Source organism: Mustela erminea, chromosome 20 (assembly GCF_009829155.1).
Source record: "Mustela erminea isolate mMusErm1 chromosome 20, mMusErm1.Pri, whole genome shotgun sequence".
NCBI lineage: Eukaryota > Metazoa > Chordata > Mammalia > Carnivora > Mustelidae > Mustela > Mustela erminea.
The window spans coordinates 40,047,839-40,072,239 of NC_045633.1; the positions used below are offsets into that span (position 1 = coordinate 40,047,839).

Genomic DNA, 24,401 nt, shown 5'->3' on the forward strand with positions numbered 1-24,401 from the left:
CCACTGAGCCACCCAGGCGCCTTGGAGTGAATGTCTTAATTCGATTTTATTTCTATATCAGTCACACTTTTAAAATCACACTTGATCCACCTTTCATCTTCACTGCTTTTTAAATCACTGTCAAAGTTTTGTTTCAGAAACTAAACCACTGACTAATGTCCATTCCATATTTTCTTTGATCCCCCCTTTGCATTAAACCATGGTGAACACCCCTTTGTTTACATGATATTAAAATAATAAGATTTTAGAAATAGAAGGGATCTGAAAGGCCAATAGTCAAACTTAAATCTGATATATAAATGCTTGCTATATATCTTTTAGCAAGTAATCTTACAGGGTCTTTTTTTGAATCCTTTTACAATTGGCAACTAGTTTATTCTCTCATTTGAATAATAAAATTATCATGCTCAAACAATAAGAAAGAGAAGACACTTCTCTCATTCTAGTTTTTTTTTTTTTTTTAACCAGCAATAACTAATCTCTGGACGACTTTCATATCAGCACACAGATCAACCTTATTCTTCTTAATAGCTCTGTACTTTCTAGTACAGAGCTGTTATAAATGTACTTTTCTTCAATAACCAGTCCCCTCCAGGTAGTGATAAGGTAACTCCTGCTATTTTTTTCTTTTCTTACCCCACCTCCTCCTCTTCCTTCTTCTCCTTCTTTCTTCTTCCCAATTCCATGTAATGCTGTTTTTAATATACTTCTACATACTTTTTCATGTATATTTTTGAATACTGTGCTAGAAATGGAACTGTTGGGTTAGAAAATATACACAATACAAAATTTGATAGTAATTATCAAATCACTCCATAAAGATATTTTGTCAGTTTGTACTACAACCATCAATACATGAGGATGCCTAGTTTTTTGTTTTTTTTTAAATTTTTTGGAATTGGAATTGGAATTTTTTTTTAGATTTTTAAAAATTTATTTATTTGACAGAGAGAGAGAGATATCACAAGGAGGCAGAGAGGCAGGCAGAGAGAGGGGGAAGCAGGCTCACTGTCAAGCAGAGAGCCTGATGTGGGGCTTGATCCCAGGACCCTAAGATCATGACCTGAGCTGAAAGCAGAGGCTTAACCCACTGAGCCACCCAGGCAACCCTCCAGTATTGGAATTTAAAGCTTGAGTAGACTCACTTAATTAAGTGTAATTAAGATGCAGTGTTATATTAGTGTAATTAAGATGCAGTGTAATTAAGATGCAGTATTATCCCTAAAGATACAAATGTAGTGATCCGAAGGGGCACCTGCACCCAAATGTTTATAGCAGCAATGTCCACAATAACCAAAGAACCTAGATGTCTATCAACAGATGAATGGATAAAGAAGAGGTCATATATGTGTGTGTGTGTGTGTATACATATGCATACACACACACAATGGAATACTATGCAGCCATTAAAAGAAAGGATATCTTGCCATTTGCAATGAGGTGGATGGAACTAGAGGGTATCATGCTTAGCGAAATAAGTCCATCAGAGAAAGACAATTATCATATGATCTCCCTGATATAAGGAAGTTGAGAGGCAACATGGGGGGTAGGAAAGGAATAAACAAAACAAGATGGGATCGGGAGGGAGACAAACTATAAGAGACTCTTAATCTCACAAAACAAACTGAGGGTTGCCAGGGCAGAGGTAGGGAGAGGGTGGTTGGATTATGGACATTGGGGAAGGCATGCACTATGGTGAGTCCTGTGAAGTGTGTAAACCTGGCAATTCATAGACCTATACCCCTGGGGCTAATAATACATTATATGTTATTAAAAAGATTTTTAAAAAAAGAATAAAAGATGCAGTGTTATATTAGTTTCAGATAAACAATATGATTTAAAAATTCAATACATTACTCACTACTCATAATGATAAATGTACTCTTAGTCTCTTTTATCTATTTCCCTATACCCCCCCATCTTTTTTCTGAGAAACACGTTTCTTCACTGAATTTAAGAGTCTATTTTTTTGTTTGTCCTTTTCTCTTTGTGTGCTTTGTATCTTAAATTCTAAATATAAGAAAAACAATATGGTACATGTTTTTCTCTAAGTGACTTATTTCACCTAGCTTTATACCATCTAGGTCCATCCATGCTGTTGCAAATGACAACACTTCATTCTTTTTCATGGTTAAGTAATATTCCATTGCATATACATATACCACATATTTTCTCCTCCAAATTATTATTTAAATTCCAGTTAGTTAACATACAGTGTAATATTAGTCTCACATGTAGAATTTAGTGATTCAGGAATACAACACTTGGTGCTCATCAAAACAAGTGAGCTCCTTAGTCCCCATCACCTATTTACCACATCCTCCTATCCAATTCCCTCTGGTAATAATCAGTTTCTTCTCTATAGTTAAGAGTCTGTTTTTTGGTTTTCCTCTCTTTTTACCCCCTTATGTTCATTTTTTAATTAAATTCTACTTATGGGTGAAATGTGGTATTTGTCTTTCTCTGAACTGACTTATTTCACTTAGTATAACACACTTTCCATGTCATTGCAAATTGCAAGATTTCATTCTCTTTAATGGTTGAGTAATGTTCCATTGTGTATACCACTTTTTTATCCATTCATCAGTTGGTGGACACTTGTGCTCTTTCTATTATTTGACTATTGTTGATAGCGTTGCTCTAAACACTGGGAGAGGTATATCCCTTCAAATCAGTATTTTGGTACTCTTTGTATAACTACCTAGCAGTGTAATTGTTGGGTCATAGGGTAGCTCTATTTTTAATTTTTTGAGAACTCCCATAAAGTTTACCAGAGTGATTTCACCAGTTTACATTCTACCAACAGTGTAAGAGGGTTTTCCTTTCTCCACACCCTCACCTTTTGTTTCCTATGTTCTTAATTTTAGCCATTCTGCTAGGTGTGAGGTGGTATCTCATTGTAGTTTTGATTTGTATTTGCCTATTGATGAGTGATGTTGAACATTTTTTCACATGCCTGTTGGTCATCTGGATGTCTTCTTTGGAAAAATTCTATTCATGTCTTCTGCCTAATTTTAACTGGATTGTTTGTATTTCAGGCATGAGTTTTTAAGTTCCTTATACATTTTGTACCCTTCATCAGCTATGTCATTTGCAATTATCTTCTCTTATTCCACATGTGGGCTTTTCATTTTGTTGATTATTTCCTTTGCTGTGCAGAAGCTTTTTATTTAGATGAAGCCCAATAGTTTATTTTTGCTTTTGTTTCTCTTGCCTCATATCTAGAAAGAAGCTGCTATCTAATGTTAAAGAGGTTACTGCCTGTGTTCTCCTCTAGGATCTTTAAAAAAATATTTTAAATCAATATATAATCTGTTGTTTGTTTCAGGGTACAGGTCTGTGGTTCATCAGTCTTACCCAAGACACAGTGCTCAGCGCAACACATATCTTCCCCAGTGTCCATCACCCTGCAACCCCATCCCCCCATTTACTTACCCGCCAATAACCCTCAGTTTGTTTCCTAAGATTGAGAGCCTCTTAAGTTTGTCTCCCTCTCTGGTTTCACATAGTTTTATTTCTTCTCTTCCCTTATGATTCTCTTGTTTCCTAAATTATGCACATTAGTGATATCATATGATAATTGTCTTTCTCTGATTGACTTATTTTACTTGGCATAATAATCTGCAAAGGAGACATCCAAGTGGCCAACAGACACATGAAAGAGTGCTCAACATCATTTGTCATCAGGGAAATACAAATCAAAACCACAATGAGATACACCTTATACTTGTCAGAATAGCTGAAATTAACAATTCAGGAAATGACAGGTGTTGGCAAGGATGCAGAGAAAGGGGAACCCTCCTACGTCATTGGGAATGCAAGCTGGTGTAGTCACTCTGGAAAAGAGTATGGAGTTTCCTCAAAAAGTTTAAAATAGAGCTACCCTATGACCCAGCAATTGCACTACTGGGTATTTTCCCTAAAGATACAAATGTAGTGATCCGAAGGGAAACATGCACCCGAATGTTTATAGCAGCAATGTCCACAATAGCCAAACTATGGAAAGAGCCCAGATGTGTCCATTGACAGATGAATGAAGATGTGTTTTATATATATATATATACATATATATAAAATACTATATATAATATATAGTGTGTGTGTGTGTATACACACATATGTATATATATATATATATATATATGTATTGGACTATTAGCCATCAAAAAATTGAAATGTTGCCATTTGCAATGACATGTTCTATAGTTTTCTGACTAAAAATCCTTTGTCTCTTTGGTTAGATTTTTTTAAAAAGATTTTATTTATTTGACAGACACAGATCACAAGTAGGCAGAGAGGCAGGCAGAGAGAGAGCTGCTCCCTGCTGAGCAGAGAGCCTAATGAGGGGCTTGATCCCAGGACTCCAGGGTCATGACCTGAGCTGAAGGTAGAGGCTTTAACCCACTGAGCCACCCAGGCTCCCCTGGTTAGTTTTATTCCTAGGTATCTTAGTGTTTTTGTTGCAATTATAAATTGTATCAACTCCTTAATTTCTCTTTTTTCTGTCTGATTGTTGGTGTATAGAAATGCATTCTGTGCATTGATTTTATATCCTGTCACATTCCTGAACTCCTGTATGAGTTCTAGTAATTTTGGGGTGGAGTCCTTTGGGTTTCCCACATAAAGTATCATGTCATCTGCAAAGAGTAAGAGTTTGACTTCAAAGCTACTATTTCTTTAAATAAAATTTCTGCCCCTTTTCCTCTCTGTTCTTCTTCTGGGACTCCTGTAATATGCATGTTACTAGATTTGATGGAGTTACTGAATTCCATAAGTCTATTCTTGTGTTATACTTTCTCTATGCTGTTCAGCTTCTTTAATTTCTGTTACTTTGTCTTCTCTGTCACTAATTCATTCCTCTGCTTCTTCCAGCCTGCTGTTCATTGCATCAGTCCTGTTTCCAATCTCATTTACTCCACTCTCCATTTCTGACTGATTCTTTTAAAACTCTTTTCTCTCTGCAGTAAGGGTCTCACTGATCTCTTCTATTCCTTTTTTTTTTTAATCCCAGAGAGTATTCTTGTGATTGTTGCTTTAAATTCTCCATCACACATGTTACTTATATCTGCTTTGCTTCGATCTCTTGTTGTAACCTTATCTTGTTCTCCATTTTGGATGAATTCCTCTATTTGGCATTTTGTTTAAGTCTTTGTCTTCTTTTTTGTGTTAGAAAGCCCCATTATTTTTCTTGTTCCTGATACTCTCAGGACCCCTGTATGGATTTATGAGGCAGAGGTCATATAGTGTCCAGGGTCTGATGCTTCAATGAGTGTTTCTGATTTGTGCTGCATGCACTTACTGTTGCTCTATTTTTCATACCAGTGGTCTGCAGAGGCTATTCTTGCCTGCATTGGTCAGGGCGCGGTCTCTGGACAGAATGATTTTAACTAGTTGTGCTCTGGTCTGCTTGGTAAATGAGACCTGATACTATTTCCACTACAACTGAAGCCCTACACAACTCTCTGGTCAGGAGACATGGTGTGGGCAGGGATTTGTGCTGGTCTTTTGGAAGTGGGGCCTGTCACACTGTGCTTGAGGAAAGCTTGATTGAGAAGGGTAGTCCACCAGAGTTCAAGGGATGGGGCTTTGTGTAAGAAAGTTAGGCAGCCAGTGTTGGCACTGTGCTGTTTCCAGCAACTCTGTGTTTATGCTGTGGGCAGATGAGGGAAAAGTCGCCAGAGAGCTCTTTTTCTCCCCAGAGATATATTTGTGAACAATGCTTCTTTGGTGTGTACCTGGAGAAGAGGGAATAATCTCCCCCCGTGTACCCCAGGCAGTCATCAGTGCCCTGTTTCCATGGGATCTGCCCCTGGGTTGTTTGCCTGCCTTCTTTCCAGGAGCAGCACCATGCCCTTGGAGGTCTATCCCAGACAAGGCAGCTTACCTTTAAAACTGCAGGCTTTAAGCCCTGCTGGTTGTAAGAAATCATGAAACTCAGTTCTTCTAGTTTTCCAAGCCCATATCTTTTGCAAAACTTTCTCCTTGTGTGTGCTCCTGTGTGCTTCCCTCTCTCTCAGCATTCTCTGCAACTTTGGCTCTAATCATATTCCAGCTCCCATTATCTTTTTTCTCCCCTTTATCACTACTCCACACTTTCTATCTTCTTTGATGAGGCCTCTTTTCTCCCTTTAGTGTGGAGTTGTTCTGTCATTGTTCATATGATTTCTGGGGTATTTAGAATGATTTTTATAGTTATCTATTTGTGTTGGTGAGACAAGATGAGCCTAGGGTCTTCCTACTTTACCACCATCTTCTTCTTCCTCCTCCAGATTTACTATTTTGTAAGTTGAAAGCAAAATTTATGTGTCTGGACAAAGACTTATTTGCTTACGAATTTACTTCATTTGAATGTTGTCTAAGTTATGATAACCAAATGATAATTCTAATTTCCTTAACATATTAAAATTATATTTTCAAATGATATTACTAATTCTAATTAAAATATTTTATTTTTATTTTTTAAGCCCAAAGGAGATACTGTCCGTTGTTTAACAATGCTTGGTCATTTTGGTTTTGAATGTTTGCCTCATCAGTTGGTGAATCGATCTATCCAACAAGGATTCTCTTTTAATATTCTCTGTGTGGGTAAGTGTCTGACTCTTCATCTGAATTATTAATTAGTTTTCTTTAATGCTCATTTCAACTTATCTTAAGTAGTATAACACTGGTGCTGTTAATTCAAGACCATGTCTGTTGATCTGTGTTTGTTTTCATCATGTTAGTCATACTACCTTGACTTTTTTTTCTTTAAATGTTTCATTGCTCTTCAAAATTGGATTATCTTTGTGTATATATTTTCTATATTATATTAATGACTGAGAGGGTTAAGAGAAGCAAGTATACTTTAAAAGAAATTATAGTCATTGAAATATTTGAGACCCTTTAAACCACTTTAGGGGTTAAGAGTGCTATTTCCTCTCAGCCATCTTTTGTCCCTAGATAATGCATCTATGTTTGTTACAGGGGAAACTGGGATTGGAAAATCAACACTCATTGACACATTATTCAATACTAATCTGAAAGACAAAAAATCCTCACATTTTTACTCAAATGTTGGACTTAAAATTCAGACATATGAACTTCAAGAAAGTAATGTTCAATTGAAATTAACTGTTGTGAAGACAGTGGGATATGGTGATCAAATAAACAAAGAAGCCAGGTTAGTGTTTTCTTATTTTAATTATAAAAGATTTTCTTATTTCAAGAAATTTAGTTTCTTTGTTAATACTTCCTCTGGCTATCTCTCTCCCATCTGCCTCTATCTTCACAGAGCCCTCTTTGTTCCTCTTGCATCTCTTAAGGGCATTTGTTATTTGATAAAAGATGTATCTAGGTTATCCAGGATGATTGTATTTGTACAAACACTCTTTATTTTCAATAAAATTAAATTTACTGGTTTTATGGAATAGAACTCAGACACATCTTTTTGGGTCTCACCATTGAATCCACTGTTCCTAATTTATAAGATAAGATTGATTCTTAAATAATTTCTAAAATGGATCTTTATCATTTATTTACTTGTCTTTGGGATGTCTGGGTAGCTCAGTCAGGTAAGCATCTGCCTTCAGCTCAAATCATGATCCCTGGGATCAAGCCCCATATTGGGCTCCCTGCTCAGTGGAGAACCTGCTTTTCCCTCTCCCTTTGCCCCTCCATCCTGGCTTGTGCTCTCACCTTCTCTCTCTCTCTCTCATAAATAAATAAATAAATAAATAAAAAGTGAGTTAATAAAATCTTTAAATTTACTTGCTGGATTACTTATTTTCTATCACTTATCCAAGTTATAAATAAATTTATTTCGGTAAAAATTGAAATGCACCAGATGAAATGAAAACCAACTTCGGCAAACATAGGTACTTTGGGCCTTTTCTTTTTCCAACAACAGACACTTCTGTAGGTTTAGTAAGTGCCCTCTCAGACCTTTTGTTGTCATACAACTACTGAATTTTTGTAATAATTAAGATATGTTTGAAATAATACAGAACAAACTTATTTAAACTGTATTATGTGTAATTAAAAATGCATGCACCTTTATGAACAGGTTAGTAGATAATTCTGAAACATCCTAAACAAAAACAAAAACAAAACCCCCCAAACATCCTATGTAAACACCTTTCTATGCAAATTATGACCTCAGGCATTTTTCTTGATCTCAAACTCTCATCAAACTCCTAGAAGAATATAAAATGTTTTCCAGTGTCTGAGAAGGAGGAATTAAGAGTTACTGTTCAATGGATATAACATTTTAATTATGCAAGATGAACAAGTTCTGGAGATCTGTTGGACAATAGAAGATTTAACAGTCTTTGTTATGCAAGTAGACCTCCTGTTAATTGTTCTCACCACAATTAAAAAAAAAAAAACCCTACAGGATGCTACAAAAGTATTGCTTAGAGGGCAATTTATAGCATAAAATACTTATATTAGGAAAAAAAAACAATCCCAAGTATTGTAATTTCCATGTTAATGATGAGGGAGCATGAGGCTGGCTGAAGACAAAGCAAAAGCTGGTGCCTTGCACCCCCCTCTCCATCTGTTCCCCCTCAGTCATATGTGTAGCATCCCTCAGGCAGCCCTGACTGCCATGAACAATAAGCAAATAGTTAACTAGCAGAGCTCACAGTCCTGCTAGACAGGAGTCTCCCTTGGCTTACAACTGTCCTAAATCTCACTAACAAAGATGATTGATAGCAGGATTGTGACATCCCACCAGAAACTCTCCCAACTATCTTAATGTTAATGGCTGGTCTAAAGACAACATTGATCCAGCCACCAGGGCAAGGCCTCCGGTAGGCCTGGGACATCCTGGCACCTTGGAGGCCCTCTTTAGCATGTGAAAACTCCATTGAAACCTCCCTTCCCCTCACCTTCCCCCAACCACAGGGTACATAACCTGCCATCCCTCACAACCCAGGGCAGCAGCTCTTCCTGCCCATGGGTCCTGTCCCCGTGCTTTAATAAACCACCATTTTGCACCAAAGATGTCTCAAGAATTCTTTCTTGGTCATCGGCTCTGGACCTCAGCCCACCGAACCTCACCTAGGTTCTAGAACTTCATCATTAAGAAACTAGACAAATAAAAACAAATTTACCCTAAAGCAAGAAAAAGAAAGGAAAAATTATACTACAGCAGAAATTGATGAAAAGAGGAAAAAAGGTCAGAAAATCATTTAAATCAGCAAATTAACTTTGCTGGTTATTTACAAAGATTGATAAGAGTGAAAAACTTTAACCAGACTGAGCAAGCAAAAGAAATGAGGAGTCAAATATCACTAATCTCAGGAATGAAAAAGCATACATTATTACTGGTTTTATAAAAATTAAAAAGATAAGAACACAACAAATAATTCAATGCCTATAAAGTCAGCAGTTTACTTTTTATCTTTTTTTTTAATTTTTAGGGTGCAAGCTGCTTGGATTTGAATTTAACTTTTTTATTATGTTCACTTAACCAGTGTATAATAAAGTCAACAATTTAGATGCTTTTCATAAAAGGCCTTTATTGTGTTGAGATAAATTATTTCTATACCTAGTTTCATGAGTTTTTTTTTTTAATTCATGAAAGGGTGTTGAATTTTATCAAATACTTTTCTGCAACTATTGGTTATTTGATTTTTATTTTGCAACGTGGCATTTATAAATCAATTTGCTTATGTTGAATAATCCTTGCATTCTGAAGATAAATCTCTTTTTGTCTTCATGTATGATGCTTTTAATTTGATGCTGATTCATTTGCAAAGTATTTCATTGAAGACTTTGCATCTGTGTTCAATAGGGATATTGGCGTGTCATTTCTTCTCATTAGTATTAGTATTAGTATCAGGATAATTCTGACCATTCAAATGAGTTTAAAATTATCTCTTTAAATTTGTGGAAGAGTTTAAGTATTGGTGTTAATTCTTCCTTAAGTGTTTATTAGAATTCAATATTGAAGCAATATCGTCCTGAGTTTCTCTATGTTGGTAGATTAAAAAAAAAGATTTTTTTTATTTATTTGGCAGAGATCACAAGTAGGCAGAGAGGCAGGCAGAGAGAAGAGAGAGAGAGGAGGAAGAAGGCTCCCCACCGAGCAGATTGCCTGATGCAGGGCTTGATCCCAGGACCTTGAGATCATGACCTGAGCCAAAGGCAGAGGCTTAACCCACTGAGGCCCTATGTTGGTAGATTTTTGATTATGTATTTAACCTCATTATTTGTACAAGAACACCTCATTTTACTACTCTTCACTTAATTGTTCTTATCAAATATGTTTTTTTATGTTTCTTTTTAAAAAATTTCTTTTCAGTGTTCCAGAATTTATTATTTATGCACTACACCCAGTGCTCCATGCAATACATGCCCTCCATAATACCCACCACCAGGCTCACCCAACCCCTCCCCCCCTCCAAAATCCTCAGTTTGCTTCTGAGTCCACAGTATCTCATGGTTTGCCTCCCCCTCCTATTCCCCCCAACTCACTTCTCTCCATCTCCCCATGTCCTCCATGTTATTCCTTATGCTCCACAAACAAGCAAAACCATATGATAATTGACTCTCTCTGCTTGACTTTTCACTCATTATAAATCTCCTCCAGTCCCATCCATGCTGATACAAAAGTTGAGTATTCATCCTTTCTGATGGAGGCATAATACTCCATAGAATATAAGGACCATATCTTCTTTACCCATTTGTCCGTTGAAGGGCATCTTGGTTCTTTCCACAGTTTGGCAACTGTGGCCCTTGCTGCTATGAACACTGGGGTACAGATGGCCCTTCTTTTCACTCCATCTGTATCTTTGGGGTAAATACCCAATAGTGCAATTACAGGGTCAGAGGGAATCTCTATTTTTAATTTCTTAGGAAATCTCACACTGTTTTCCAAAGTGGCTGCACCAACTTGCATTCCCACCAACAGTGTAAGAGGATTCCCCTTTCTCCATATCCTCTCAAACACTTGTTTACTGCCTTGTTAATTTTGGCCATTCTCACTGGTGTAACAGTGGTTTTGATTTGAATGTAGTTTTGATTTGAATCTCCCTGATGGCTAGTGATGATGAACATTTTTTCATGTGTTTGTTAGCCATTCATATGTCTTCTTTGGAGAAGTGTCTGTTCATGCCTTCTGCCCATTTTTTTGACATGATTACCTGTTTTTATGGGTGTTGCATTTGAGGAATTCTTTACAGATCTTGGATATCAGCCCTTTGTCTGTAGTGTCATTTGCGAATATCTCCTATCTTTTCCCATTCCGTGGGTTGCCTCTTTCTTTTGTGTACTGTTTCCTCTGCTGTGCAGAAGCTTTTGATCTTTTTTTTTTAGTATATATAATTATTTTTATTTAGAAAAAATTTTACAGTTACAGAAAAGTTGCAAAGATAGTTCAGAAAGGTCTTCTACGCGTCTCACCTAGTTTCATTTACTACCATATCTTTTTTTTAAATATATATATATATGTTTTTAAATTATTTATTTATTTATTTATTTAATTTTTTATAAATATATAATATATTTTTATCCCCAGGGGTACAGGTCTGTGAATCACCAGGTTTACACACTTCATAGCACTCACCATTGCACATACCCTCCCCAGTGTCCATAACCCCACCCCCCTTCTCCCAAACCCCCTCCCCCCAGCAACCCTCAGTTTGTTTTGTGAGATTAAGAGTCACTTATGGTTTGTCTCCCTCCGAATCCCATCTTGTTTCATTTATTCTTCTCCTACCCCCTTAACCCCCCATATTGCATCTCCGCTTCCTCATATCAGGGAGATCATAGGATAGTTGTCTTTCTCCGACTGACTTATTTCGCTAAGCATGATACCCTCTAGTTCCATCCACGTCATCGCAAATGGCAAGATTTCATTTATTTTGATGGCTGCATGGTATTCCATTGTGTATATATACTACATCTTCTTTATCCATTCATCTGTTGATGGACATCTAGGTTCTTTCCATAGTTTGGCTATTGTAGACATTGCTGCTGTAAACATTCAGGTGCATGTGCCCCTTCGGATCACTACCTTTGTATCTTTAGGGTAAATACCCAGTAGTGCAATTGCTGGGTCATACGGTTCTATTTTCAACATTTTGAGGAACCTCCATGCTGCTTTCCAGAGTGGTTGCACCAGCTTGCATTCCCACCAACAGTGTAGGAGGGTTCCACTTTCTCCACATCCTCACCAGCATCTGTCATTTCCTGACTTGTTAATTTTGGCCATTCTGACTGGTGTGAGGTGATATCTCATTGTAGTTTTGATTTGTATTTCCCTGATGCCAAGTGATATGAAGCACTTTTTCATGTGTCTGGTGGCCATCTGGATATCTTTGCAGAAATGTCTGTTCATGTCTTCTGCCCATTTCTTGATTGGGTTATTTGTTCTTTGGGTGTTGAGTTTGCTAAGTTCTTTATAGATTTTGGACACTAGCCCTTTATCTGATATGTCGTTTGCAAATATCTTCTCCCATTCTGTCAGTTGTCTTTTGGTTTTGTGAACTCTTTCCTTGGCTGTGCAAAAGTTTTTGATCTTGATGAAATCCCAATAGTTCATTTTTGCCCTTGCTTCCCTTGTCTTTGGCGATGTTCCTAGGAAGATGTTGCTGTGGCTGAGGTTGAAGAGGTTGCTGCCTGTGTTCTCCTCAAGGATTTTGATGGATTCCTTTCTCACATTGAGGTCCTTCATCCATTTTGAGTGTATTTTTGTGTGTGGTGTAAGGAAATGGTCCAATTTCATTTTTCTGCATGTGGTCGTCCAATTTTCCCAACACCATTTATTGAAGAGGCTGTCTTTTTTCCATTGGACATTCTTTCCTGCTTTGTTGAAGATTAGTTGACCATAGAGTTGAAGGTCTATTTCTGGGCCCTCTATTCTGTTCCATTGATCTATGTGTCTGTTTTTGTACCAGTACCATACTGTCTTGATGATGAAAGCTTTGTAATAGAGCTTGAAGTCTGGAATTGTGATGCCACCAACTTTGGTTTTCTTTTTCAATATTCCTTTGGCTATTCGAGGTCTTTCCTGGTTCGATATAAATTTTAAGATTATTTGTTCCATTTCTTTGAAAAAAAAATGGATGGTATTTTGATAGGAATTGCATTAAATGTATAGATTGCTTTAGGTAGTATAGACATTTTCACAATACTTATTCTTCCAATCCAGGAGCATCGAACATTTTTCCATTTCTTTGTGTCTTCCTCAATTTCTTTCATGAGTACTTTATTGTTTTCTGAGTAGATTCTTTGCCTCTTTGGTTAGGTTTATTCCTAGGTATCTTATGGTTTTGGGTGCAATTATAAATGGAATTGACTCTCTAATTTCTCATTCTTCTGTCTTGTTGGTATATAGAAATGCAACAGATTTCTGTGCATTGATTTTATATCCTGACACTTTTCTGAATTCCTGTACCAGTTCTAGCAGATTTGGAGTGGAGTCTTTTGGGTTTTCCACATGAAGTATCATATCATCTGCAAAGAGTGATAGTTTGACTTCTTCTTTGCTGATTCAGGTGCTTTTAATTTCTTTTTGTTGTCTGATGACTGAGGCTAGGTCTTTTAGTAATGTGTTGAATAGCAGTGGTGATAATGGACATCCCTGCCTTGTTCCTGATCTTAGCGGAAAAGCTCTCAGTTTTTCTCCATTGAGAATGATATTAGAGGTGGGTTTTTCATAGATGGCTTTAATGATATTTAGGTATGTGCCCTCTGTCCCTACACTTTGAAGAGTTTTTATCAAGAAAGGATGTTGTACTTTATCAAATGCTTTTTTCAGCTTCTGTTGAGAGTATCATATGGTTCTTGTTTTTTCTTTTATTAATGTATTGTATCATATTGACTGATTTGCAGATATTGAACCAACCTTGCAGCCCAGCAATAAATCCCACTTCGTCGTGGTGAATAATCCTTTTAATGTACTGTTGGATCCTATTGGCTAGTATTTTGTGAGAACTTTCTCATCTCTGTTCATCAAGAATATTGGTCTATAATTCTCTTTCTTGATGGGGTCTTTGTCTGGTTTTGGGATCAAGGTGATGCTGGCCTCATAAAATGAGTTGACAGTTTTCCTTCCATTTCTATATTTTGGAACACTTTCAGGAGAATAGGAATTAATTCTTCTTTAAATACTTGGTAGAATTCCCCTGGGAAGCCGTCTGGCCTTGGGCTCTTGTTTGTTGGGAGATTTTTGATGACTGCTTCAACCTCCTTACTGGTTATGGGTCTGTTCAGGTTTTCTATTTCTTCCTGGTTCAGTTGTGGTAGTTAATATATCTCTGGAAATGCATCCATTTCTTCAAATGCATCCATTTCTTCAAATTTGCTGGTGTATAGTTGCTCATAATATGTTCTTATAATTGTTTGTATTTCTTCGGTATTCATTGTGATCTCTCCTCTTTCATTCATGATTTTATTTATTTGGGTCCTTTCTCTTTTCCTTTTGATAAGCCTGGCCAGGGGTTTATCAATCTTATTAATTCTTTCAAAGAATCAGATCCTAGTTTCGTTGATTTGTTCTATTGTTTTTTTGGATTCTATTTCATTGATTTCTGCTCTGGTCTTTATTATTTCTCTTCTTCTGCTGGGTTTAGGCTTTCTTTGTTGTTCTTTCTCTACTCCTTTAGGTATAGGTTTAGGTTGTGTATTTGAGACCTTTCTTGTTTCTTGAGAAAGGCTTGTATTGCTATATATTTTCCTCTCAGGACTGCCTTTGCTGTGTCCCATAGATTTTGAAAGTTGTGTTTTCATTATCATTTGTTTCCATGAATTTTTTCAATTCTTCTTTAATTTCCTGGTGGACCCATTCATTCTTTAGTAGGATGCTCTATAGCCTCCATGTATTTGGGTTCTTTCCAAATTTCTTCTTGTGATTGAGTTCTAGCTTCAGAGCATTGTGGTCTGAAAATATGCAGGGAATGATCCCTATCTTTTGGTACTGGTTGAGACCCAGTTTGTGACCCAGGATATGATCTATTCTGGAGAATGTTCCATGGCACTAGAAAAGAATGTGTATTCTGTTGCTTTGGGATGGAATGTTCTGAATGTATCTGTGATGTCCATCTGGTCCAGTGTGTCATTTAAGGCCTTTATGTCCTAGTTTATCTTTTGCTTGGATGATCTGTCCATTTCAGTGAGGGGCGTGTTAAAGTCCCCTACCATAATTGTATTATTGTCGATGTGTTTCTTTGATTTTGTTATAATGCTTATATGGTTGGCTGCTCCCATGTTAGGGGCATAGATATTTAAAATTGTTAGATCTTTTTGTCAGACAGACCCCTTAGGTATGATATAGTGTCTTTCATCATCTCTTACTATAGTCTTTGGCTTAAAATCTAATTGATCTAAGGATTGCCACCTCAGCTTTCTTTTGATGTCCATTAACATGGTAAATTGTTTTCCACCCCCTCACTTTAAATCTGTAGGTGTATAAATGAGTTTAAAATGAGTTTCTTGAGGCGCCTGGGTGGCTCAGTGGGTTAAAGCCTCTGCCTTCAGCTCAGGTCATGGTCCCAGGGTTGAGGACCCAGGTTGAGATTGAGCCCCGCATCAGGCTCTCTGCTCAGCAGGGAGCCTGCTTCCCCCTCTCTCTCTGCCTGCCTCTCTGCCTACTTGTGATCTCTCCTGTGTCAAATAAATAAATAAAATCTTTTAAAAAATAGAATGAGTTTCTTGTAGACTGCATATTGATGGGTTTTGGTTTTTTATCCATTCTGATACCCTGTGCCTTTTGATTGGGGCATTTAGCCCATTTACATTCAGGGCAAGTATTGAAAGATATGAATTTAGTGCCATTGTATTGCCTGTAAGGTGACTATTACTGTATATTGTCTCTGTTCCTTTCTGATCTACTACTTTTAGGCTCTCTCTGCTTAGAGGACCCCTTTCCATATTTCTGTAGAGCTGGTTTGGTGTTTTCAAACTCTTTTAGTTTTTGCTTGTTATGGAAACTTTTTATCTCTCCTTCTAGTTTCAATGATAACCTAGCTGGACATAGTATACCTGGCTGCATGTTTTTCTCATTTAGTGCTCTGAATATGCCAGTTCTTTCTGGCCTGCCAGGTCTCTGTGGATAAGTCTGCTGCCAATCTAATATTTCTTCCAGACTTCTTTTCTGGACCTGCTTCAGGATTTTCTCTTATCACTTATCTTTCAAATTTTCCCCTCGCGGTCCAGTAGTTTTTTGTCTCCCTTTTGCTCAGTTTCTTTATTCTCTGTCTTTGGTCTTCTATATCATTAATTCTCTCTTCTGTCTCATATCCTAGCAGTAAGAGCCTCCATTTTTTGATTGCACCTCATTAATAACTTTTTTGATTTCAGCTCGGTACGTTTTATTCTTTTATTTCTCCAGAAATGGCTTTTATTTCTCCAGATAGTGTTTCTCTAAAATCCTCCATGCCTTTTTTGAGCCCAGCTAGCACCTTGGGAATCATCATTTTGAACTCTAGATCTGACATATTACCAGCGTCCATATTGATTAGGTCCCTAGTCTTCGGTACTGCCTCTTGTTCTTTTTTTCGTGGTGAGTTTTTCTGCCTTGTCATTTTATCCAGATAAGAATATATGATAGGGGGGCGCCTGGGTGGCTCAGTGGATTAAGCCGCTGCCTTCGGCTCAGGTCATGATCTCAGTGTCCTGGGATCGAGCCCCGCATCGGGCTCTTTGCTCAGCGGGAGCCTGCTTCTCTCTCTCTCTCTGCCTGACTCTCCGCCTACTTGTGATCTCTCTCTCTGTCAAATAAATAAATAAAATCTTTAAAAAAAAAAGAATATATGATAGGGATTGCATTAAATGTGTAGATTGCTTTAGGTAGCATAGACATTCTCACAATATTTGTTCTTCCAATCCAGGAACATGGAACATTTTTCCATTTCTTTGCATTTTTCCCAATTTCTTTCATGAGTTCTTTATAGTTTTCTGAGTATAGATTCTTTGCCTCTTTGGTTAGGTTAATCCTAGGTATCTTATGGTTTTGGGTGCAATTGTAAATAGGATTGACTCCTTAATTTCTCTTTCTTCTATCTTGTTGTTGGTGTATAGAAATGCAACTGATTTCTGTGCATTGATTTTCTATCCTGACACTTGACTGAACTCCTGTACAAGTTCTAGCAGTTTTGGAATGGAGTCTTTTGGGTTTTCCACTGATAGTATCATGTCATCTGCAAAGAGTGATAATTTGATTTCTTCTTTGCCAATTTGGATGCCTTTAATTTCTTTTTGTTGTCTGATTGCTGAGGCAAGGACTTCTAGTACTATGTTGGAAAACAGCATGAAGGTTCCCTAAAAAGTTGAAAATAGAGCTACCCTATGACCCAGCAATCACACTACTGGGTATTTACCCTAAAGATACAAACATAGTGATCCAAAGGGGCATGTGCACCCGAATGTTTATAGCAGCAATGTCCACTATGACCAAACTATGGAAGAAGCCTAGCTGTCCATCAGCAGATGAATGGATAAAGAAGAGGTGGTATAGATATACAATAGAATACTATGCAGCCATCAAAAGAAATGGAATCTTTCCGTTTGTGATGACATGGATGGAACTAGAGGGTATTATGCTTAGTGAAATAAGTCAGCTGGAGAAAGACAGCTATCATATGATCTCCCTGTTACGAGGAAGTGTAGATGGAACATGGGGGGTTTGGGGATAGGAAAAGAATAAATGAAACAAGATGGGATCGGGAGGGAGAGAAACCATAAGTGGCTCTTAATCTCACAAAACAAACTGAGGGTTGTGGGGGGAAGGGGGAACGGGAGTGGGGATGGGGTTATGGACATTGGGGAGTGTATGGGGTATGGTGAGTGCTGTGAAGTGTGTAAACCTGGCAACTCACAGACCTGTACCCCTGGGGATAAAAATACATTATATGTTTATTAAAAAAATTAAAAAATTAATAATTTATTAAAAAGTACACTTTGCTAAAAGAAGTTAAAGGAAAAAAAAGAATATATGAACAAGAGAATAAAATACTAAAATGGTGGCAAAGACTCCAGAAAAATATGTGTTAACCAAATCAGAAGAGACCTCAAATTGTGGGGAGAAGAAAGGGGGTAAAAAGAAGTTAAAAAATAAAAAAAGAAAAAGAAAAAAGAAAAAATACATATTAGACTGCTGAATAGGACAGAGCTGCCCACTTGATTTTGGGAGCATTTTGCTCTCTTAGAAGAAACTACCTCCCAAAATTTTAAATAAAGAAACACACACACACACTTTTATTTATTTATATTTATATTTATACAAAAATAAGTGTAAACATGAGGAAATGATGGAATGTGACTGTAAAGATGAAAATTTTAAAAAATTCTAAAAAAAAAGATTTGATATGATAAATTGGTTGGGAAAAGAAAAAACAAGAAAGTGGAGAGAATTTACTCAGGCTGGAGACTAGAACAAACCCTGTGCTAGATTTAGGGTATATTTTGATCTATTAGAAGTTGTATCCCTAAATTTTTTATTTTTATTTTTTATTTTTATTTATTTATTTTTAAAGATTTTATTTATTTATTTGACAGAGAGAAATCACAAGTAGGCAGAGAGGCAGGCAGAGAGAGAGGAAGGGAAGCAGGCCCCCTGCTGAGCAGAGAGCCCGATGTGGGACTCGATCCCAGGACCCTGGAATCATGACCTGAGCCGAAGGCAGCGGCTCAACCCACTGAGCCACCCAGGCGTCCCTGTATCCCTAAATTTTTTAGAAGAAAAAACCCTATGTGTATACAAAAGATAGAGTTAGATACAATGAAGGATAAAATATGACTATAATAACAAAGGTTCAAAATGGTTTTTTTAAAGAAAGGTATTGTTAAGATTAGCGAGTTAAAAAATGTTAAAAGAGGAAAGGGTAAAGGTTAAAAAATTATAATAAGAAAAAAAAATTAATTAACTTTGCAAGACTAAAGAATCAAGGGGAAAATGCCATGAGTTCCATGATTTGCTTTCCCCTCCTCTGGAATTCTGCTGTTTTCCCTGATCAGTGATCTTGTTCTTGGCTGGATTTCTTGCTGATCTTCTCAAGGAGGGACCTGCTATAGTGATTCTTAAGGGTCCTTCCCCAGGAAGAATTGCTTGCCCTTGCCAAGGGATGTGCTAAGTAACTTGCTCCGGTTCGGTCTTGGGAGGTTTTGTTCCCTGAACACTTTCTGTAGAGCTCTGGAGGATGGGAATGAAGATGGTGGCTGCCCAGTCTCCAGCCTAGAGGAGCCGAGAGCTCAGAGTCCCCTCCTCAGTGCGTCATTGGAGAAAAGCGTTCAATCACTTCCATCTCCCTGGTCTCCAGCAGTGCTCTGAGCTCACCCAGCCTGTGACTGAGCTTTTCTGTCTCTGGCACACAGCCCCATTTGGAGTCTCCAAACCTAGCAGATCCCTATTGCTCTTCCAGGGGGTCTTCCTGGATCTGCCAATTGTGGGGTCCCTGCTCAAAGGGCAGTGGTCCAACTGTGCCACGGATCACAGTTTAAGGTAACCCTGAGTTGAGAGCTCACTCCTCTGCTCCATCCTTGTATCTGACTTCCCCTCTCTAACACCTGCAAGCTCTGCTACACTCAGACACCCCTGATCCTGATCCTTCTGTGACCCCACGGGACCTGAGACCACCATGTCCCCACAAGGGCTCCACCCCCGCTTAGCCTCTGGAGTGATGTTCCTCAGTGGAGCAGACTTCTAAAATTTCTGATTTTGTGCTCTGTTACTCCACCACTTGCCAGAAGCTGGCCCCTTCCCCTGCAGACTATCTTCCTCTCACTTTAGATTCACTTCTTGACAGGTCCTACCTTTCAGAAAGTGGTTGATTTTCTGTTTCTAGAATTGTTGCTCTTCTCTTTGATCCCCTGTTGGATTTGTAGGTGTTTGGAATGGTTTGATAAAGATCTAGCTTAACTCCTGCTACCTGATCTCAGCCTGCTACTGAGATGCCATCTCAGTAGCAGTCAAGCCTGCCATCTTGACTCCTCCCCCCACCCCTCTGGTTTTTAAAATCAAAAAGACGTAGGGATTTGTCTTCCTTATGTGAGCTCCCTCGTGCAAGGACCTATTTCTTTCCCCTCTCTGCACATGCAGCTCTCTCCCTTCTGTGAGCACTTTTCCTCCACCTTTCTGACCTTCCTAAACTTTCAGATGCAGATTCTTCCCCTTCTCCCTCTCCCTCTCCTTTTCCTTTTTCTCCTCTCCGCCTTCTCCTCCTGTTATTCCTCCTCCTCCTCCTCTTCCTTCTTCTTTTTAAGATTTTATTTATTCATCTGAGAGAGAGGACAGAGGGAGAGAGAGAGAGGAATAAGCAGTTTTCCTACTAAGCAGGGACCCAATTTGGGGGCTCCATTCCAGAACCCTGGGATCATGACCTGAACCGAAGACTTAACCTACTGAGCCACTCAGGCACCCCAGATGTAGCTTCTCTATATTTAGTTGTGGAATTTGTTTTTCCAGTCTTTGGATCTCTCTCTGATTTGTTGACTTGGATGTGGATGATTTCTATTTGTGAACATGGGATGGGGTGAGCACAGTGTCCTACTCCACCATCATCCCAAGCTCCCCCATATTAATAATTTATTAAATGGTGAAAAGACAGACTATAGGTGTTATTAATCTGTCATTTTAATCTGTTGAAATAATTTTTTTCAGCTATCAACCTGTAGTTGACTATGTAGATGCTCAATTTGAGGCCTATCTTCAAGAAGAATTGAAAATTAAACGTTCCTTCATTGACTACCATGATTCCCGTATACATGTGTGTCTTTACTTCATTTCACCTACAGGACATTCCCTGAAGTCCCTTGATCTATTAACTATGAAGAACATTGACAGTAAGGTGTGTTAGATAAATCCATCAACCTACCAAGATTTGATAATTATTTTGTGATAATATATAACTTGAAGTTATTTACATATAAGAACTTGTTAATTTTAATATGTTAAAATATATTTTTCTTTTCTTTTTTTAAAAAATGTTTTTATTAATTTATTTGACAGAGATCACAAGTAGGCAGAGAGGCAGGCAGTGGGGGGGGAAGCAGGCTCCCCATGGAGCAAAGAGCCCAATGCGGGGCTCAATCCCAGGACCTTGAGATCATGACCTGAGCTGAAGGCAGAGGCTTAACCCACTGAACCATCCAGGCAACCTCTGTTTCCTATTCTTATAAACACACCAGTCACATTGGATTGGGGCCTATTCTAATGACCTTATTTTCACTTGATCACCTCTCTAAAGAGTCTTTTCTGAGATACTTGGGGTTAGGGCCTCAACATATGCACTGGGGAGGGATGATACATTGAGCATGTACTAGCATTTGATAAATTTCAACCTTAGCTTTCCAGAAACATTTAATTAGGTGTGTATTAGGAAAATAAGATAAAGTTAAAAAATTTAAAAATAGGGCACCTGGGTGGCTTTAGTGGATTAAGCTGCTGCCTTCGGCTTGGGTCATGATCTCAGGGTCCTGGGATCGAGTCCCACATCAGGCTCTCTGCTCAGCGGGGAGCCTGCTTCCCTCTCTCTCTCTCTCTTTCTTTTTTTTATTATTAATATATTTATTTTCAGCATAACAGTATTCATTATTTTTTCACCACACCCAGTGCTCCATGCAATCCGTGCCCTCTACAATACCCACCACCTGGTGCCCCAACCTCCCACCCCCAATTTCTGCCTACCTCTCTGCCTACTTGTGATCTGTCAAGTAAATAAATAAAAATATTTTAAAAAAAGATTTAAAAATTTTTAAAATAAAAATTTACAGGTTTTTTAATGATTAAAATCATAGAGGTTGTGGCAGCTTTTCTGTATTTTTGAAATTGATTTCATTCTACAGTACTATAAAACAATCCCATTAACATTTACCTGTTACTCCTGATTGTGTGAATCATAAAGTTTTCATGATCCTGGTTAGTGGTCCTATCACAGAGGATTCAGGATTTAATATGTATGTATATATTTTTTCCAGTAGAGGATAAATACATGTGAAAGAAACTTTTATGTCATGAGTTTTTTTTTCTACACTTTATTAGGTTGAGGAGAGAAAAAGTTGTAAAATTTTTATCAAAGAAGTCCTGACTTGTGCTATGTATTGTTCAAACTGGAAAGAAATTTTGTACCTAATCTTTTTTTTAAACATCTTAATTTTATTTTATTTTTTCTAATGTTTCAAGATTCATTGTTTATGCACCACACCCAGTGCTCCATGCAATATGTGCCCTCCTAATACCCACCAACAGGCTCACCAATCCTGTACCTAATCTTATATGTCACCATGTTGTTGAAAGAAGTTAGATTTCTAGTTAAAATCAAGAGATGGCTCAATTTCTTGATCATTAGGATATTCAATCACTAGGGACACATAGTTTTGTTTTTAATTTTATGGGTAGCTGTTATCATCAAAAAATTTCCAGATATAGAAAATTACTTTTTTTTTTTTTTTTACAGGAACATTACATAGAAGGGTGAGCAATGGTGTGTGTGTGTGTGTGTGTCTGCTGTCTTCTCTTCTAGGTTGCTCAATTCTCTTTGCAATAAGTGATTTTCACCCCTCAAATATGAACACTTAAGGGATTATTAACATGGAAATTTCTACTTGTTATGTGTTAAGGTTTTGCTATCATTAGAAGATAGCTTTCTCAGCAATATGACCCAAAATATTTATGTTAAACTTGAACCTATCTTAGTAGTTGTCTGCTTTTTACTGTAGAAGGTTCTATTTAAGATTCTAAAATTTGAACATCAGTGTTATAGTGAGGCCCTAGATTTGTACAAGGATTTTTTAAAAATGCACTTTGAAGAATCTAAAATAAAAACAATATACCTAGAACTGACTTTTATGCACACTTACAATATCACAGAACTTGACATTATATATTTTTGATTTGATAAGATACTTTCACAATAAAAACAGATATTTTATAATTTTGTGTATTTTTAATTTCTACAAAGTTTAATTATTAAAATGTAACTGCATGGAGACAGGAGTGATCGTATTGCAGAACTACAAAGAAAAGTTTAATAATAAAATTTCAACCTCAAATATGCAATATAGAAATAATACCTTTTTAAAAATATCAAATGATATTTGTGAGCAAGATTTTTATATATATATATATATATATATATATATATATATATATATATATACACATACACACACACATACACACACATTCAGTCTTCAAGGTATGGTAACAAAAAAGGTATATTATTTTTAGGTGGCCTTTGAAAACCACAAACAAATATATCTACAAAGACATGGATTTATGGAGAAGGTGATGAAAATGAAAGAGAATTAACTTAGTATAAATTAATATTATTGTATAGTATTACATTTATTATTATAGTAATAATGTAATGTATAGTATTAATGTATAGTATTGATGCAAGTTACTCCTGACTTTGAGCACTCAGTTTAAGAAATCAAATTGAATATGAATTAATTTGACTATCTTATTCTACTATGTTCATTTTAATAACTCTAAATGTGTGGAAAGTTTAAGATAGTTTGAGAAAATAAATTTGGAACTTCTAAACCTGAATTCTGATAAAAGATTAATATTCAAAAGTACTAATGATTTTGGACAGCCATTTTGTGACAAAGGTATGGTAGTAGCCAGTGATTATCTAGTTATAAAAATTTTACTGTGAGAGATTATGAGGTTTTGACGTAAAAACTCCAGGAATAACAACAAATCCCTGATGGTGAGATTTTGTTTGGCTCTTTATTTACAGGTGAACATTGTACCATTGATTGCCAAAGCAGATACAATTTCTAAAAATGATTTACAGAAATTCAAGTGTAAAATAATGAGTGAATTGGTTAGCAATGGCATCCAGATATATCAGTTTCCAACACATGATGAAACTACTGCTCAGGTGAACTCCTCAATGAATGTAAGATTTTATTTTATTTTTTAAAAATTTTTATTGTGTTATGTTAGTAACCATACAATACATCATTAGGTTTTGATGTAGTGTTCCAAGATTCATTGTTTATATATAACACCCAGTTCTCCTTGTAATACGTGCCTTCCTTAATACACCACCAGATTCACCCATCCTTTCTCTGCCCCCTCCAAAACCCTCAGTTTGTTGGAGTCCACAGTCTCTCATGGTTCATCTCCCCCTCCGATTTCCCCTAATTCACTTTTCCTTTCCTTCTCCTAATGTCCTCCATGTTATTCCTTATTTTCCATAAGTAAGTGAAACCACGTGATCCTTGGCTTTCTCTGCTTGGCTTATTTCTCTCAACATAATCTCCTCCAGCCCCATCCATGTTGATGCAAAAGTTGGGTATTCATCTTTTCTGATGGATGAGAAATAGTCCATTATATATATGGACCACATCTTCCTTATATTCATCTGTTGAAGGGCATCTCAGATCTTTCCACAGTTTGGCTACTGTGGACATTGCTGCTATAAACATTGGGGTGCATGTGGCCCTTCTTTTCACTACATCTGTATCTT

At 37.1% G+C, this 24,401-nt stretch overlaps 1 protein-coding gene across 2 annotated transcripts in view; it reads left to right on the plus strand.

The window, feature by feature from the left end:
- The window catches only part of SEPTIN14 (septin 14), a 140,974-nt gene that overhangs the window by 57,813 nt on the left and 58,760 nt on the right, over positions 1–24,401 (plus strand). The window contains exons 4-7 of one of the 2 annotated variants that reach the window (XM_032328067.1): positions 6,465–6,585; positions 6,964–7,159; positions 20,582–20,768; positions 23,667–23,828. In XM_032328067.1, coding sequence (XP_032183958.1) covers positions 6,465–6,585; positions 6,964–7,159; positions 20,582–20,768; positions 23,667–23,828 — 666 coding nt within the window. The remainder of the gene's footprint in view (positions 1–6,464; positions 6,586–6,963; positions 7,160–20,581; positions 20,769–23,666; positions 23,829–24,401) is intronic. The other variant, XM_032328068.1, reaches the window with a different exon arrangement.